Below are 17,431 nucleotides of genomic sequence, written 5' to 3'. Positions count from 1 at the left end.
TTGCCATTTTAAAATAAAAAGAAAAGATGAAAATTGAAGAATAGTTCATGTTTTCCGTTCGCTTGTAAGGTGTTTATAACATAGGACCAAGGAAGCGGCGTTTAAATGACGTCATGATGAGTTTGTGGTAAGCAATTTCCGACGCCACTGTAGAATAATGTTTTGTATAAATTTAGAGAGGAAAAAGACGGACTAATAATTGTTTTTTTTTATATCTGCCCTGGAGGGACGATCTCTGCCTGGCCCGGGGGGGGGGGGGGGGGTACAAAACATGTTTACTTAGGTAAGGATATGAAACTCAAATCAGATGACCGTGAAGACTTTTGGTCATATGTTACAAAAATTACAAGTGTAAGACGTTTTGGTCATCATGTTATTGTCGAGAGTCTACAAAAAATAATATAAGCTGCCTTGTGTGTTAATATAATTACTACGTTACAGTGGAGAAGCGAAATAAATCAGAAGCCAGCATGCAATGCTAGAAACAAACATTCGGGATTTTCTAAACATTTGTGAGTGCGTTTTCCCCAGAATTCTTACTAATGATTCTGAACATGCAAGAAGCCACAAAAACCTTCGTAAACGTTAGCGTATGTGGGCTCTAGCAATAGAAAACAAAGAAACACCCTTGTTTACAGAACACCAGGATCAATAAGGCAAACAAACTTTTACAATGTTGAAACCTATATGGAGATCTACAGCATTTAACATCCACACCAAGATCAAGATCTTCAACAGCAACGTACACAGTGTCATCCTATTTGGTACAGAGTTCTGAAACCTTTCTCTACTAAATCACTCAGATTTATCCTATATATCTTATGGCCAAAAATCATCTCAAATTAAGAACTGTTGAAAAGAACTTGGATGACTACAATAGCACAGATCATCCAAACAAGACGCTGGCGATGGCTTGGTCGAGTCCTACGCATGCCCCAAACTCACTGCCTAGGGTCGCCCTAAGATGGACACCCCAGGGAAAAAGGAATGGAGGCCGGCCAAAGGAGACTTGGGGAAGAACTGCCCTAACGGACCTGAAAAGCAGAGACCTGATCATGGAGACAGCACCTTAAGTTGGTGCAGACCGAGCCAGGTGGTTTTGATTTGTCCATTAAAACTAGATTAAGCATTTTTTTCAATTCAAAATAAAATACCGTTAATCAGTTTGAATTAAGATAAGATTTGCGTTTGCATTTCTATTTTATTTTTAGGAAACGTATGTTAAAGTAGCAATAGAAGTAACAATCTTTAAAAAATATTCTTAAAAAGGTATAGCGCCTTTTCCCATTATTTCGCCTACACCTGTGTTTGAACGGAAAGTACCTGTTACTAAAAATAGCTTCAGGTACCTTGCTGTCGCAATATGATTTTCGAAACCTGGATACACTGTACTGATTCTATAATGGTGCCTGTAACAACTGATTTGTTATAAATTCGGGAAACTCTGTGTATAACAGTGGTTGATATTCTGAACCGTGATAAGTTCAAGCAAAATGCAATGGATCTAAGTGTAAATAGAGTACATGTATTGTGTTAATGAAGAGATCTGTTTATATTGGGTATGCTCATACTCAGACTGAATTAAAGAATATAATTTAAAAAAAAACACACAGAAGAATAGATACATGTAGCTTAACCTGTCTATTCTGTTCATGTTTCAATTTAAGTGAAAAAAAAATACTACTTAGTGGATTCGATCCAGCGACCACAAAATCAAATAGACATCAGCGTTACCACTAGGCCACGCATCTAACATTTTCATCACAAGCATTTTCAATATATATGGCTATATACATGATTGTATTAGAAAAGACACTAATTGAAATATTTGTCTAATTTTCAGTACGAAGACTACGTTAAACCAAAACGAATTCAATGTTAATGTGAAAATCTTTAAAAATCATCTTTTTAAACACAATTTGCCTTGAAAGCTGTAACTTTAGTCAGTTCAGATAGTGTACATTAAAATTTGTCAAAATCATAATCTTCAAGAGTAGGGTTGGGCCACATGGTATAGGTAGGGGATTTTGGTTCCAATTTTACAGAGGAAAACGTTTTAATTATTCACAGACATTCATATTACTTTACAACACTTACAATACTTATGTGGGTTACTAGCACTTTGTTCTAAAGCATTACCAGCAGCCCGTGCATTTATTCGAAGATACAACACCGCACCATATGATTCCTATTAACTCCGGAATAAACCAAAACGCACTAGCGTTACTGACATTTTTATATTCTTGAAATGGCTGCTGCCAATTTCCTGACCAGTTATGGTCCTTAGACAACGACTTAGAATTTTTCACAGTTTGCACTACATGTTAGGTAACAGGAGGTGGCGTTTATGTTCATGGGGAATGGGCTTATATACCATGGTCATCTCATTGGTACTTTAACACAAGACAGGACATATTTTATGTAGAATTGATTCCAATCGTTATGGGCGTATGTATATTTGGGGCTCTCATTTGTTGAATTTAAAGCTTTTGCTTCACACAGACGACAATATTGCTCTTGTCCCTATCATCAATTCTAACTCCTAAAAGTCGGACTATCGTGTCTCTTATTAGACCATTAGTATTAATTAAAGTGCTTGCAATTAAATCTGCAAATTAAGGCAGAATGTATAACAGTAAATTGTAATCAAGTAATTGGCTCTATTTTACGATTTCATTGGGACCGTTTTTCGTCTGCTTGCACCTACAGTATCACCTAATCCAACATCCGTCCCATCAGAGTTTTTGAGCCTTTTTTAGACGAGGTTCATAGACTGTTTGACGCATTTATATCAACTTATACCAAGCTTACTAACTCAAAAGGCATGTTGGCTTTTTGCAGTTTCGAAAGTCTTACCAATTACAAGATACAAATCCTTCACCTCTAGACCACTTGATTAACTTTATTGCATACAAGTCTGCATGAAAACGGTCCCATTCACTTTAAATCATGCATGTCAGTTAAAGCCTTTCACTTAAGACATCCTAGAATCCTTCATCATTCAGAAGCTTTCAGAAGGCCTATTTTGGAAGCAGTCTTCTGTTACCATTCGTAGATCCATCACATTATAACTTCTTCATAGAATAATTAAGCCACTCCCAATCACATACAAGGTTATGAGACTCTAATGTTTACCTCTGATTACATGTTGGCATATTTTGGTTTTCTGCGCGTAGTTGAATTATCCATAACATCTAATGCCCCTCAAGACAGAGTTACGCAATTAAGTGCTGTTTCATTTGCAAATACAATAGAGTTAAATTATTCCTCAAAAGGTATCAAGATGGCAAGGAAGCTACTATACATATAATTATTCCCATTGACAATGAATCGTAAATCTTGCAACAAGCTCTGACAAAATTTATTTCCATTAGACCACCTACACTTTGTCAATTTCTTTGCCATTTCGATAGTTTCGATAGAAAACTTCACAAACCTTACAAATTTTTCAGCAGTACTTGCCAAGACACTATGTTACCTTAAAATCCCTCATGCAACGTTCAAGTCGCACTCATTTGGTATTGGTGCTGCAACTGAAGCTTCCTTAAAAAGTAGGCATAAGGCAGGAGGCATACCAATGGACATCCATGAACTAATTGGGGAGGAAGTGCTAGTACTATGGATTAGTAGACCCAGTATGAAGTGGTGTTGGTGTTGGTGTTGGGAGGGGGGAGGGGTAGCCATGAACCAACCTTAATCATATACATATATGGTACATTATTGTTTATGCATTTGATAACTTTGGCTACTTTCAATGATTGACATTAAAAATTGATTGCATTCATTATTGTGAATAACTTTTTGCTGGAACATTTGTTTGCATTGAGAATCACGATTAATTGAACACTCTGTTTTGTTTAGTGTACAGCCAAATACCTGCTCACCAAGTGGGTGGTATGTCGGTTGTTAAACTATTTGGTATAACTTGAAAAATGAATAAGCAATGACCAAATCGCCTATCGGTGTTTTGCTGTTATCTTTTATTATTCAGCAATGACTAAACATATAAAGTTAACACACATTTGCTGAAAATAAAATAAAACATAAATAAGAGGGAATCATTCCCTGAATATTATGATGTTCTTACTCTGATTGTATAGGATCACCTCATAATACTCAGAAAATAGTTCCTTATTCCTTCATTATTTTTAAAAGGAAACGCCATGCTTTTAAATAAAATAATTTATTTAAATTCATTGTGTGCAAAATCACCACGTAATCGTTTCATAACCGTCTTTAACCCTAGTATTTACAGTTTTCGAAAATTCATAGTATTGGCCGATTAATAATTTCCTTTGAACTCTAGAATTAAAAATTATCGTTTTTTCGTCATTTTGATTATGTAAAGAGAAATAAATGCATACAATTTATGGTGCCATGTTATAAAAAAAAAATGGGAAAAATGTATGTTAATATATATTTTTTCAATCGGTCAAGGTTAAGGCTCCCTATTGACGTTTTTGTTACATAAATATTGATGGATTGAGACGACTTAATACCAAGCTTTTGGAAATGTGAATTCGAAGGTTAGAGGTAACAACAAAACCACGAATACTAGTATTGAGGCCGCATCAACAATGGGCTATCAACAATATTTCACAAAATTCACAACGCATGCATACCAGTATGACCTATCAGAATGATGTTTAAAACTTAACGAACCAATGAATATGTACATGGGATTCTAAAAAAACAAGAGATGTTTGTGAAACTCTAATGCCCCCCCCCCTCACTTGGAAACATCTACGAAGAAAATGAAACTGCAAATAATTGGAATTAAAAAGGGCATATTATAACTCTGACGAAAATTGCTCGAACCTACCCAAAATCGAACTTGACCTAGATATTATCATGATAAATCTATATATCAAATTTCTATATTTCTATAGGTGGGCCGACCGACCGACATACCGATAAACAGACAGACAGACGGACAGCAGCAAAGCAATATGCCCTCCCTTCTTCGAAGGTGGGCATAAATATAATTGACTTGATCAATTCACTAGATAAACGTTTTGGAATAAAGATATAATTTTATAGATTTAAAATAAGATGTCTTTGTTATTTAAGACAAACATGCATTAACGCCCTGCTTACCTAAATACTAAACCGTGTTTCTTTGTTCTAAAGTGTTCTAAAGAATGAGTTAAAAATTCTAAATATAGCTCTTTATGATAGATTTTTACATCACCATATATAAAACAATCCATAAATATATACGTCTTTTTAAGTTTTACTTCCTACTAATTGCTAGGTAATTGGGATCTACATGTACATGTTTACCATCCTTTTAAAATTGTCTGACTTGAACTATTCATTTTCAAAACCAATCATTCATTTATTTAATCATGGTTATTTATATATCTTGGCAATATTTACTGATAAGATCCATAGTTTCTATACCTAAGCTTTAATTAACATTGCTATATAATAGCCAATTAATACAAAATTTTTAAAGACGTTGATATACAATGTGTTTAAAAGGAAGTTAACCTGTGAACGTTACGGATGATATCTACATACATACATCTATATACTAGGATATATATATTTATTGAAAGTTTAGGTTAGAATTGTTTATATGGAAGATTTATCTTTCTTTAGTCAAGAATACTATTTTTGTTAATTTTTTTTCTTTTTCAAACGGCAAGAGTTATGTTTCGTTTTCTTATCATGTCTGGTACTGTATGTATTTATCATGCTCTTTGGACTATTTATTCTTCTTAATATTTAAAACTATGATCATGTTGTTCTAGAAACTATATAATTTAACAATATCTGTGATACAGGCTATTATAATCTTCAACGTAGCGTTTTTTTTATTTCAATGTTCCATCGTAAGACATTGTCCAGCTTTTAAGCTAGTTTATAATAGCATTCATTTGGTAGTTGTCTGTGTAATCGGCTTGGGTTTATCTTTGTCATTTACCTGGTTAACATAATCATATCATGCTATTGTTTTGTGGTGTTTTTTTTTTCATTTTGAGTTCACGTAACAAGTTCAAGCTTCGAAATAGACATTTGTCAAAGCTAGTGTTTAAAAAATGAACACATGAAAAACCTGTAATTAAAAAAAAAGATATAAGCTTATATTCATCGAAGAAAACGAAACGCTTTTCTTCTCCGGTATTTGGAAAAAACATATACTTCATGATATTTTAAACGTTTGGCTCTTATGTATATAGTTTAACAGAAACACTGTTTCACACTGCATGTTACCTGTATCGATCTATAATCAATTTCTGAAATCTATTTTCTAGTACTTTTCTCTTCATCTTTAATGGTACCAAAAAACCCTTAACCATGCACATACGGAAACTTTCTTTATACAGTGTATATTTATACTGCCGTAAAATTAACTAACTAATTAACGTAGACAAGTTTTCTGAAAGTGATGAATGCCAATGAATATGTACACCCCGTTTCTAAACTCAATAAATTTGATTTGAATGTGAAAAACGAATTGTCTTCATCTTTCTTCTCAATTGAGTTCGCATCTTAAATAAAAAAAAAATGTCATAATGTAGTTTATTATAAAACTACATTAATCAGTTAAAACATCATCAAATGATTTTATATTTATGTTTCTTATGATGCACAACCTCGCCGCAGCTCTGTTTTTACTGTTTGATAAATGAACTTAACACTTATGCATGATGAATAATGTCATTTATGAAAAATGACGAAAAATAATAACAATATAGTAGGGGATCAGACCCAAAACTGTTCACACAAAATGTTAAATAATTTATCAATATGCTGAAAAAAAAAACATTTATATTTCAATTTTGGCACTTTTAAAAGTTAGGTGAAGGGCATTTGTTTAAGTGAAAAAATAAAAGTCTGTAAAATATTAGTTTTAATCAAAGTTATACTATACTAAGTCTCTTAGTATTTATTTGTAAACATTTACAACCGTCTAAAAGTATAGTACAGAGGTCAGTTTATGCATTTAAACCATATATATATGTGTGTGTGTGTGTGTTTCAATACAATACAATATATTGTAGTGTTACAGCTGTAATATATTTTTAATAAACTAATTAGTTCTAGTAAAATAAAATCTTACCATTAAATTTCTCTGACTCTTTCCAGATATAAATAAAAATTATATCAACAAATATAAAACTGAATTTTTTAAAATTTGACTGTCATAAACAGTGCAACAAGGCGGCATGAGTGTATAAAATTGTTTACGCTAAAATTTGCAGTGTAAATTGAAATAGTTTTATAATTCTACTGGAATATTAATTGAATATTTTATACATGATAATTTACAAAAATATATATCAATTTTACATTTGAAATATTCAAGAGAGATGGTCGTCTGTTCAAGATACACGCTGACCAAACATGACAAAGGGTCATTCCTACAAAGAAGGAAAAGTCATTCTTCAAACAAATTAAGGCAAGTTAATTAGCACAACCTTCCGGCAAGAAATTGCCAGCCGAATTAGCTTGTAATCTTAAGGGACAGTCGACACTTTGGAGCTACCCTGCAAGTCAGCAGACCCGGATCAAAGCAATGGGAGATTTTGCCATGGCCGTTCAAAAACACCTAAACGTTCAAAATGTTTCCGTCTCAATTCACTCCCTCACAAACAGGCGGCAGACAGGTTTATGGTGATTAGTTTGCGCGTGAAAATATCGTCAATTTTCGGCTGCATTGGCGACGGTCAGTATTTACGAAGTGTTAATATAGTGTAGGCCTTAACCACTGCTATTTAAACTCGTTAATGCACATCGCTTTCGCGTCACTAACTCTACAGTGCTAATAAAAAGCTATTTACTTAATTATATAGATAATGTCAGCTTCGGACACAAAAGTCTCCCCAAACTATCAAAGCAAAGTCATGGATCAGGACATTTCTGGACAAGCGTGTATCTGTTGGTCAATGTTCCTCGTTAGCTAAATCCTTAATGACAGTGTCATGATTTTAATCCCAATTTTCAGCTTTCCCCAGAAATAGGAATTAATACAATAGATATGTTTTGGGTTTTTTTAAAATACAAAACAAGACTTACTAGCAATCATTTTGGCACTTTGAATTTATTTATGATGAAAGTGATATTGCTTCTCTTTTCTATTTTATTCAATTTTAAAACAATTCCAAACTTCATTTTGATTTACTAGTCAAAAGAACTGATATTTTCTCCGTTATAAATCATAATGTATTACTCTGTTATAATAAGTATCATGATTAAGCAAGTGAAAATGGATAGCGCTGTGCCTGCCAATTTTCAGGTGAAACTAGCATCCAATGATTGAAGAGTAGTGTCACGCGTTACAAAAAAGAGTTTGATATCGAAATAAAACCCCGTTCTCTTTCGACAATGATGTTTTTGATACTATCAAACGTCATCGGTCTTTTTGACAACGCCATTTGTTCTTTGTTACGTCACGGGGAAAGTTCGATTAAAATTTCTGATAACGCAAACTACGATTCCGAAATTCGACACAGGTTTTGTTCTTTTTCTAACATTTTCAATTTATGCTAATTTCAAGCGAGTTACTTTGTCGAGGGTTTTATCTGTTTGAAAGTCGATCCTAACGCTTTCAATTACCGTGATTTGATAAAGATTGATACATCTTCCCTCGAAGGAAACAATTGTAACTATGAGCTGAGATTTTCACAACCTGAACATAAACCATAGCAACTGGATACGTCGCGGGTTTTTGACCCTCGTTTTTTGATATCATTATGTTTTCAGATAATAATTTAAACATCATTTCTGCATCGTTCACTTCTGTAAATAAGGTAGTTAGTTGTCCTTACCATGGAGTGTTGACATTAACATAAAAACGACAACGTTTTAATTCTAAAGACTGTGGTTCAAAAGTTTAAGATGGGATGAGAAACTAAAAGACAACTCTCATTATGAAATAAGCGGCTTAAACTTGTGAGCCTATCGGGTGTAAAAAGATGACATCAATATTGTCTATAACTAAATGCTGTTGGCTTCACTTCGCTTCCCCTCTCATTACACGGTGAAAAATAGAGCATAAATTGACGGCCCCCTCTTCCTGTCCTTTTACCGGCCACTAAGATTAAACAAAACATAAGATAAGCTTAGCTACAAGGAAAAGAAAATAGGAGAGTATTCCCTCCCGTCAAAACTTATCAGCCTAAAAGTAAAATAGTACTTTTATCGAATTTTGTTTAAATTTTACTATCAATGATAAAATGCTGAAAAATATTCCATAAACATTATAAACTTTTTAAGACAAAAAAATATTTTGTTTGATACCACGCGGATTATTTTACTAGTTAGGAATATTCCATAATCTCATAGCATTAGATCAACTAGAACTTAAAACTGCTAAAAATATTTAATTGGGAACGCTAGGTAGTATATGGTGCAAGTCTAAAGTTATTTTCAATAACGTATCCTGCACATATTTAAAAATACATTTGCACTGACTCTTCTGGGAGATGCAAACTGGATATGAAGTGTTGGACCACCTAGATGTGCAAAGAAAGCATTTAAACGCCTTAGTTATTCGTGAATTTCATATAATGTATTAATGACACGATCGAGTATTTCCAAGATACGGGATTTCTACATAAGTTCTTTGAAACAGATCAAGTGATTCCCAGTTGATTTATATCTTAAACCCTCTAAGGCGCACTTGATCCTAATGTTATCACCACCCTATCTTATACAACGTTTTATGTGAATTAATACTTTGATTTGAAAGTTTAAACTTCAAGGCCCGTTATATACTGCAACTCTCCCGCAACGAGAAAACTCTCTCTTTTCTTCGCGCAGCAGTGTTTTCACTGTCCAGTAAGACTTGCTGTCATAACTCCTGCAATCAATACATTCTTGAAAGCGCGGTGCAATTTTATTTAAATTAATCGGGTTTAAAATGATCAAGATATGAAAAGCCCTCTTGTCATTGGACCACTGTGCGTATTCAATTGATATCAGCACTGTCAAATTGAGTTATTCAATTTCCTTAGTTATCAATGCTGTTCTTCATGCATAGCGAGGGGTCTCATCACTACTTGTTGTTCAACAGCTGAAACGAATTCACCATTCTTGTTAAAAATGAACAAATGTCAAGCAACACCTAGTAAGTTTTTGCAATTTTTAAAAATTGTTATTTGTTTAATTGAGAAAAAAAAATCATAATTTATATTGTAAGATTTTAATTTCATTATGAATTTTTTTATGAACTCTTTAATGATTCGTACAAAATGGGATTGGGCTAATTTTATGTAGATGCATTCTTATTGAATAAAAAATATATAGATATTTATAGAAGTATTGATATATTTTTCTTCAGCATAAAACAAATACTAGATAATTTAAATTAAGTGTTTGAAATGAGTAAAAATTCTTTTTTTATATCTGTTTTTTAATGTAAATCTGGTTTATTTAGAAATACTTTGATAAATTTTTTAGCAATAAGCAATTCAATGTAAATTATATAATAATAAGAGTACAAAAATACACATACGACTGACTGAAATTTTATTGATTATGCATTTCATGCCTATGGATATATAAATAAATTAATTCAAAAAATTCAAAAAGAATCAAATATGCTTATCAAAGCCTCCTCTTCTTAGATACTCAACATAACCCTGGGTTTAAAGTCAAAAGCTCATAAACCTGTCACATCTGTACTGGTGTTTGGTCTTTTGTTTAAGGCATGGAAACAGCAGGCGGAAGCCATGAAATTCAAACAATTGTTAAAGTTAAAGTTAACTTTACCTGTGCAGAGATGAAGTGTCTGGCAGTAAAGTGTATAATTTATCATAAATTCTTATAAAAATCAGTATTACAGATTTGTCATATTTTGTACCATTGATATACATGTATATCAGTGTAGAAACTATATAATGTGAAATTTACACACTAACTAAAAGAAAACATCAAATTTTTCATATTGGATATTTTGGCATCTGTCAAAAATGCAAACTTTGAAAATAAAAATTTGAAAACTCTTGACTTTTCCAAGAAATATCCTAAACAATTTTTTGGGAACGATTATGTTTTCTTAAATTACATTTCCTTTTTCCCCATTCTTTAAAGGATTAAACTTATTTCAATTTCATTGTAATTGATTCATTCTTGTATGAATTACTGATACTCTAAAAGATTTTATGAATTACTGATACTCTAAAAGGTTTTAGGAGTATACAATGTTTCATAATCATTGCTTTACCTTAAGATTTTTATTTTAAGGTCATTTTAATCAATCATGTATACGCGATATAGAAATAAAAAATTGTTTTCATTTTTTTTTTGGACAAAATCCATCTTATCATAATAATAAATATGTTTTTTTATCGATGTAATTCCTGAGATATATTTGCTTAAATGCCTTTATTTGGAATAGCATAATTAAATTACATCAAGCAACAAACGCCAATTTAACACGTAATTTAATCCAATAATCTTAATATTATCCTAATGTAGTTTAATTTCATCATCAAAGGAAATTTACAGTTTTTCGAAAAAAGTTATATCGTGGTTACATAAATCAAAAAGATTAGTTGATACAACATTCTGTAATCATAATCATATTGTGCGTTACACCTTTAGACAAATGTAAGAGCATTATAATAAACTAAACTGAAATAATTTTCTACATCTATAAAGACAGAGTTTTTTCCCGCCATATAGCATTTGACTAGAAACAAAATTCTAATAAATTTTCCTTAAAATTCCAGTCAATATCAGGCATTGCCTGTTGTCTGTAATATGTCGGTTGTACAGGTTTAAACAAACAAACTCTACAACCAGTGAAATAGCGTAAATATCAGTCAAATAACCACGATAATATTTCTTTAAATCGAGGTATAGCACTGATGAATTAGTTAATAAATATTGTTTTTATTTCCAATCTGGCTTTCTAATGTCAGTTTGCCTTATCTTTTTCTGGCGTTTATTCGTCGTTTTTTCGTTTGATTACAAGTAAAAAGTGAAATAAATTGCCAGGTATTAAATCTAGTTAAATTTACACGATATTTATTATGTTTCAAAAGAGTGGATATAAGTGTTAACAACTTCGTTTGGAAATGTCCATTTTCTTTTGACAAGATCGTTGCTGTGTAAACTAAGAAAGTCAAAATCGTGTTCAACTGGACTGGGAGGTTCATATCCTTTTAATAAAACCTCAACGGAAGGCGGAAAAGTAATTTTAAATGTTGATAAGATTGAAATGCGAACCTCCATCGTGCATCTTCTTCGACACAAAACACACAAAGCGGGTAATATATAATGCAACTGATGTCACAAAAAGCGTCTCGAAATCGAATTTTATTGAGAAATCGTCTTATCGTAAAGTTTAATTTAAAGGAGAACCTTGATTGCATTGGATTCGTAACCTAGGTTAAATAAAGATAAATGTCAGTCGTCCTACTTCATCTGAATTGTGGCTTTTCATATTGAAATACAACGTCGACAATACTCTTACAAATTGCATAATCCTATATGTTAAATGGGAAAGGTATTTTTTATTAAGTTTTAAAAAGATACCTGGAACTGTAGTACAATTCCGCGTTGGTACATCTGATCAAATATTTGTTTCGACCCCCGGAGGAACACATTTATATCCAAGAGCAATGCTTTATGAATGTTGCAAATGAAAGAAGAAACGAAAGTCTAGAAGGTTATCTTATTTATATGTGGTGCTTAAGTCGCAAAAACCATTTCAAAATAATTAAACAAAATATGCAGGATAAAATTTTCCTATAAATATGTCATGATTTGGGGAATTTGCAGCGAAATGAATAACTTTTTTATGTTTTATGTGTTGACTTTTTAGCACAGACCAGATAAGAGTTTTGAGACAAGTGTAACATTTCAGAGAAGTTAATTTCGTTTTGAAACAAACCTTGAAAAATAATTTACAGCAATTTAAGTCTGATTCAGATATTTGTGGGTTTTTAGTTTTTGTCAGACTAAAAGAACAAACATATATTTTCACCTAAATCCTCCTTTAATTGTGCATGCTATCAAATAATATATAAAGGTCCTTTTGTAATGACTTCCAGGGGACAATGACAATATTTGCTAAATGCAATTCTTGATTAATGGCATTGTTACTTGTGTGCTAAAAGTAACTTCTTGTGGCACGGAACCTGTAATATGAGAGATTTCTCATTGAAATTGCTCTGTCGGAGAACCAAGTTTCCTTTCTCCTTCTCAGACATTATACAGTCATATTTATGTTACGGATTGCCTTTCTGCAAAGCATTTGGCATAAATATTTGGCGTTTGTACGTCAAAAATTCATATCCGTTGCGTTGAGTCAACAACTTTAGGCCAACCGGACTGGCTTTAAAGGAGGGTTTTAAAAGCTTGGCCCTTGATCTAAATGGGAATTCAATTCTGTTTTGTTGCCAGACATAATTATATAATGAAATCATATTTTCTTTCACAAAAGGTAATATGTCAAAGGTAATTTTAACATTTGAACTGGGTTTACGAAAATAATGTGAAAATACGAAATAACAACATGGTATATTTCAAAAGAAAGCTGCTTAGTGTAATGAATAAGGTTGACCTTTTGACTGTTTGGAGTTTCATTTATCTGTCTTTATTCGAAATGTATATTACTTTTATTACTAAAAGGCGTTATATTCCATTTAAGTTTATGTATTTTTCAAAACTTAATCTGCTGTCAGATCGTTCTTAATATAACCTGAGAAAAGTAAATATGCCACTAATTCAAGAAAATAACACGCCTCTAGTCCGAAATGCATACAACTTCAACTACTTGCAGTTTAAATGTGTAAGTTAAACAAAATGAGGAAATTTAAGAAAAATAAAATGCACTGTGAGGTTATTATTACAGATTATTTGTTTCCTAGGGCAGAGCTGAGTGTCGATCAGCAACAGGGTTTAATTCGAAGCACAAGCAAAAACGTTTTATATGCGTTGATTGTTTCAAATCTAGATTTTTGGTTATGTACGTACGTACTTCAGCAAAATGAAAAAAAATATTTTTAGTTTTTTTTATTAATTGTAAAGAATCCTAGCTTAACTAAAAATGTATCATTGGCATGAGTATTGAAAGTGTTTTAATGAGTGACGCAATACCAAAAATTAATTGGTTACGAACTAAAAGTCTAGCAGTGACGTATCCTCTAGTGTAGCTTATATTTCTATACAACATCATTGCAATGCTCACTGACCGTTGGTAAAACAAAGAACAATATTTCTCCTTTTGTAATCCACAGGTCGAATTCTTACTGATGTCCCTTGTAAAGTCTGTCAGGATCATTCATCAGGCAAGCATTACGGCATCTACGCTTGTGATGGGTAAGTCTTATTCCTTAATAACTAAATGGATTGTGTAACAAATTTAGAAAAGGTGTTATCAATTTTAATGATTTTTTTTAAAATTTTGGTTTATGTTTTATATTGTCATTTCAGGTGTGCAGGATTCTTTAAGGTATGTATTTATTTAAAAAAAAATAATGTTTTTTTTTTCAATGTGATTTTTTTTTTGGTTACGTGAAATTATGTATAAAAAATCATGATATTAGTAAAACATTTCAAAGATAGGCAATCTATATTCAAAAAAGTTTTTTTTTTTAAACTTTATTTTATGTTTTAAGAGGTCCATCAGAAGAAATCGACAGTACGTGTGCAAGTCAAGAAATCAGGACAAGTGTCCAGTCGACAAAACACACAGAAACCAATGTAGAGCGTGCCGACTGAACAAATGTGTAAAAGCTGGAATGAATAGGGATGGTAAACATTATTTTGATTTACATGTACTAGTTTCATTTTTTCCTTCGATATTGCATTTCACATATTCATTCAGCAGCATTTGAAATTTTAATAAATATAATGTCATATTTTAGCTGTTCAACACGAACGGGGACCTAGAACCTCAACTTTGAGAAGGCAAGTTGCAATGTACCTTCGGGAGTCCTCGGACTACACTACGTTGCTCTCTGGAGCCCCTCTACATTCGCCCTACTTTCCTACGTCTTTCTACAGCATGAATCCGCCAGGAATGTGTGATGCCGTTATGCTTTCAACATCGTCTGCTTCATCTGCATCTTCAACGCCATCGTCTTCAGTCATTGTTCATCCAACTCCAAGGGTATAAAACATTACACTAACTTTAAACGTGATCAAATATAGTCTGAACAACTATTATTTACAACAAAAACGAAGATAATAAATAAAATTGAAATTGCAGTATTATTTCTTAAAAGAATTGAACATAATTTCGTTTATTTGATATTAGGGTGGAGGTCAAGAGTAAAAAAATTAGTGATAAGATTTATAAAAAAAAATAATCAATGATTTTCAAATGCATAAATATTTATTATAATACATATTTAATTTTAGTATCCATCTGAAATGAGCAATTTCATTTTCCCCACAAACACCGCTGACTCTGTCTGTGAAACTGCTGCCAGGATCTTGTTCATGACCATCAAGTGGACCAAGAGTATACCAGCCTTCGTTGGACTACCAAACAGGGACCAACTTGTTCTTATTGAAGAGAGTTGGAGGGATCTGTTCATACTTAGTCTCGCGCAATTCCGCCTCCCAATTCAACCCCACGTCCTTATAACTGCGTCTGGTGAGTAACTTGCTTTTTTTAAGTTGAAATGTCTAACAAAAATCCACTTCTTGCATTTCTGATATAAATCATACTGTCGACATCATATTGTGAATAAATTAAATTATATGAAAAACGTATCATTTTAGGCGTAACATCAGATAGTAAAATGACATCAGAGAGAATGTCCGCTTGCATGTTGGAGATACGAGCACTTCATGACGTCATCGATAAGTTCAAATTGATAAATGTCGACCCAACAGAATATACTTGTCTTAAAGCTATAGTAATCTTCAAAACAGGTACGAAAATCGCTAATACAAAATGAATAATATTTCCAGGAGGAGAAAACTGACAAATGCAATTTTCTGTCGAAACATGTTGTGAAATTGATAGTGTTAAACTTGTGTAGTATTCATGTAGAAATATACATTTTATTTATTAAGTACATAACTCAATATCTTACGCAGAGTTCTGGCACTTGCTTTTCAGCCTTACGGAATCCTGTTAACGAAATGAAAACGCTTAGAGACAATCACGCCGTGGCCTTACTACAAGACCAGGCACAAGTTACCCTCAGCAAGTACATTGAATCGACCTACCCTTCACAGCCGTTCCGTTTTGGTAAACTGTTGCTGCTGCTGCCGCTGTTGCAAACTGTTTCCTCTAAAGTTATCGAGGACATTTTCTTCAAACGGACCATAGGACATGTTCCCATAGATAAATTGATAGTAGATATGTTCAAATCTGGGGATTTTTGACACTCTCGAATTTATTGATCATTATTTTTAAAAGATACGCATAAACCTTTTTTATCATTACAGGTTGTGCATTATTAGTTAAAAACCTGAGTATTTCGTAACGAATTTACGAAAGTACTCGTGCTAATTGAATATATCAAGGGCTTTAGCATTGAATGACTGAACATAATCTGTTCAAACTCTATAGGCAAAATAGTGTGAAGACATGGGTTTACGTGAAAAATTTTATTTACGTGTATTATTTATTATTGTCTTATCAAATAATCGTGTGTGTATATTTAATGTATTCGGATTTGTTGTGGTATTTACATTGGGTTTTATTAATACTTTATAACTCCATATAAGATTTCAATTAATATATATTGAACAAGCAACATTTCAACTCAATTAATTTATTAATAGTTGAATGACCAAAATATGAAATAAATTTATGTCAGATTGAGGAAATATAATTGAAGATATCAAATATTTTTTTTCTCTCCAAATCTGTTCTTGTATTGGAAATGGTTTATTTAATAAACAAAGCATACTTATCTTCTTGTGCTTGTTAATTTGTATATATTCATATACATGTACATAAACAATTTTGTATTTGTAGTTATTTAAACCAGTTGCTATAAACTATAATTTTAAGGACTATATATGATTAGCGCCTACCCCCTCCCCTAAAATGAACATCATCATTTTACTGTAAATCTTTCCTTTGTACAGATAAACATTTTAAACTTATTCATATATTTTTTTTATTATCATTTTGATTCCAGTGTCACAATTTAAATAAATGGCATCATAAAGATAACCTTTCCATTTTCGCAATTTTATCCTAAAACGGCTGGTTTTCAAGCAGTTTATTTTTTAAGAAAAAAATTGAGCGAATGCTTGAACAAAATCTATTTTTACCAAAGAAGTATCTATCCAGTACTTATAAGTGACTAGAAATTCGTTCTTATTCAGGCTTCGCTCTACACAGGTATTTCACTTTCAAAAAAAAAAAGATAGGGAAAATGTCAATTAATAACTGATTTTGATTAAATTATAAGATACCGTCACTTTTGATGTCATATACTACTACAAGTTCAAATAAATGGGTGAAAAATGTATTTCTAAAAATATATTTTAAAATATATAT

The 17,431-nt window shown here is 32.1% G+C and overlaps 1 protein-coding gene across 1 annotated transcript; it reads left to right on the top strand.

Moving 5' to 3' along the window:
- The first annotated feature begins 9,722 nt into the window (after positions 1-9,722).
- On the top strand, positions 9,723-16,836 carry LOC128182871 (nuclear receptor subfamily 2 group E member 1-like). The gene is made up of 8 exons (XM_052851637.1): positions 9,723-10,078; positions 14,199-14,280; positions 14,395-14,413; positions 14,580-14,715; positions 14,829-15,073; positions 15,325-15,562; positions 15,691-15,843; positions 16,034-16,836. Exons 1-8 carry the CDS (start codon positions 10,054-10,056, stop codon positions 16,300-16,302), a joined length of 1,167 nt encoding a protein of 388 aa, XP_052707597.1. The 5' UTR covers positions 9,723-10,053; the 3' UTR covers positions 16,303-16,836.
- The last annotated feature ends 595 nt before the right edge of the window (positions 16,837-17,431 follow it).

The sequence above is a fragment of the Crassostrea angulata genome, chromosome 5 (assembly GCF_025612915.1).
Source record: "Crassostrea angulata isolate pt1a10 chromosome 5, ASM2561291v2, whole genome shotgun sequence".
NCBI lineage: Eukaryota > Metazoa > Mollusca > Bivalvia > Ostreida > Ostreidae > Magallana > Magallana angulata.
The sequence above is the reverse complement of the archived record's forward strand: the minus strand, read 5'-3'. Positions and strand labels throughout refer to the sequence as shown.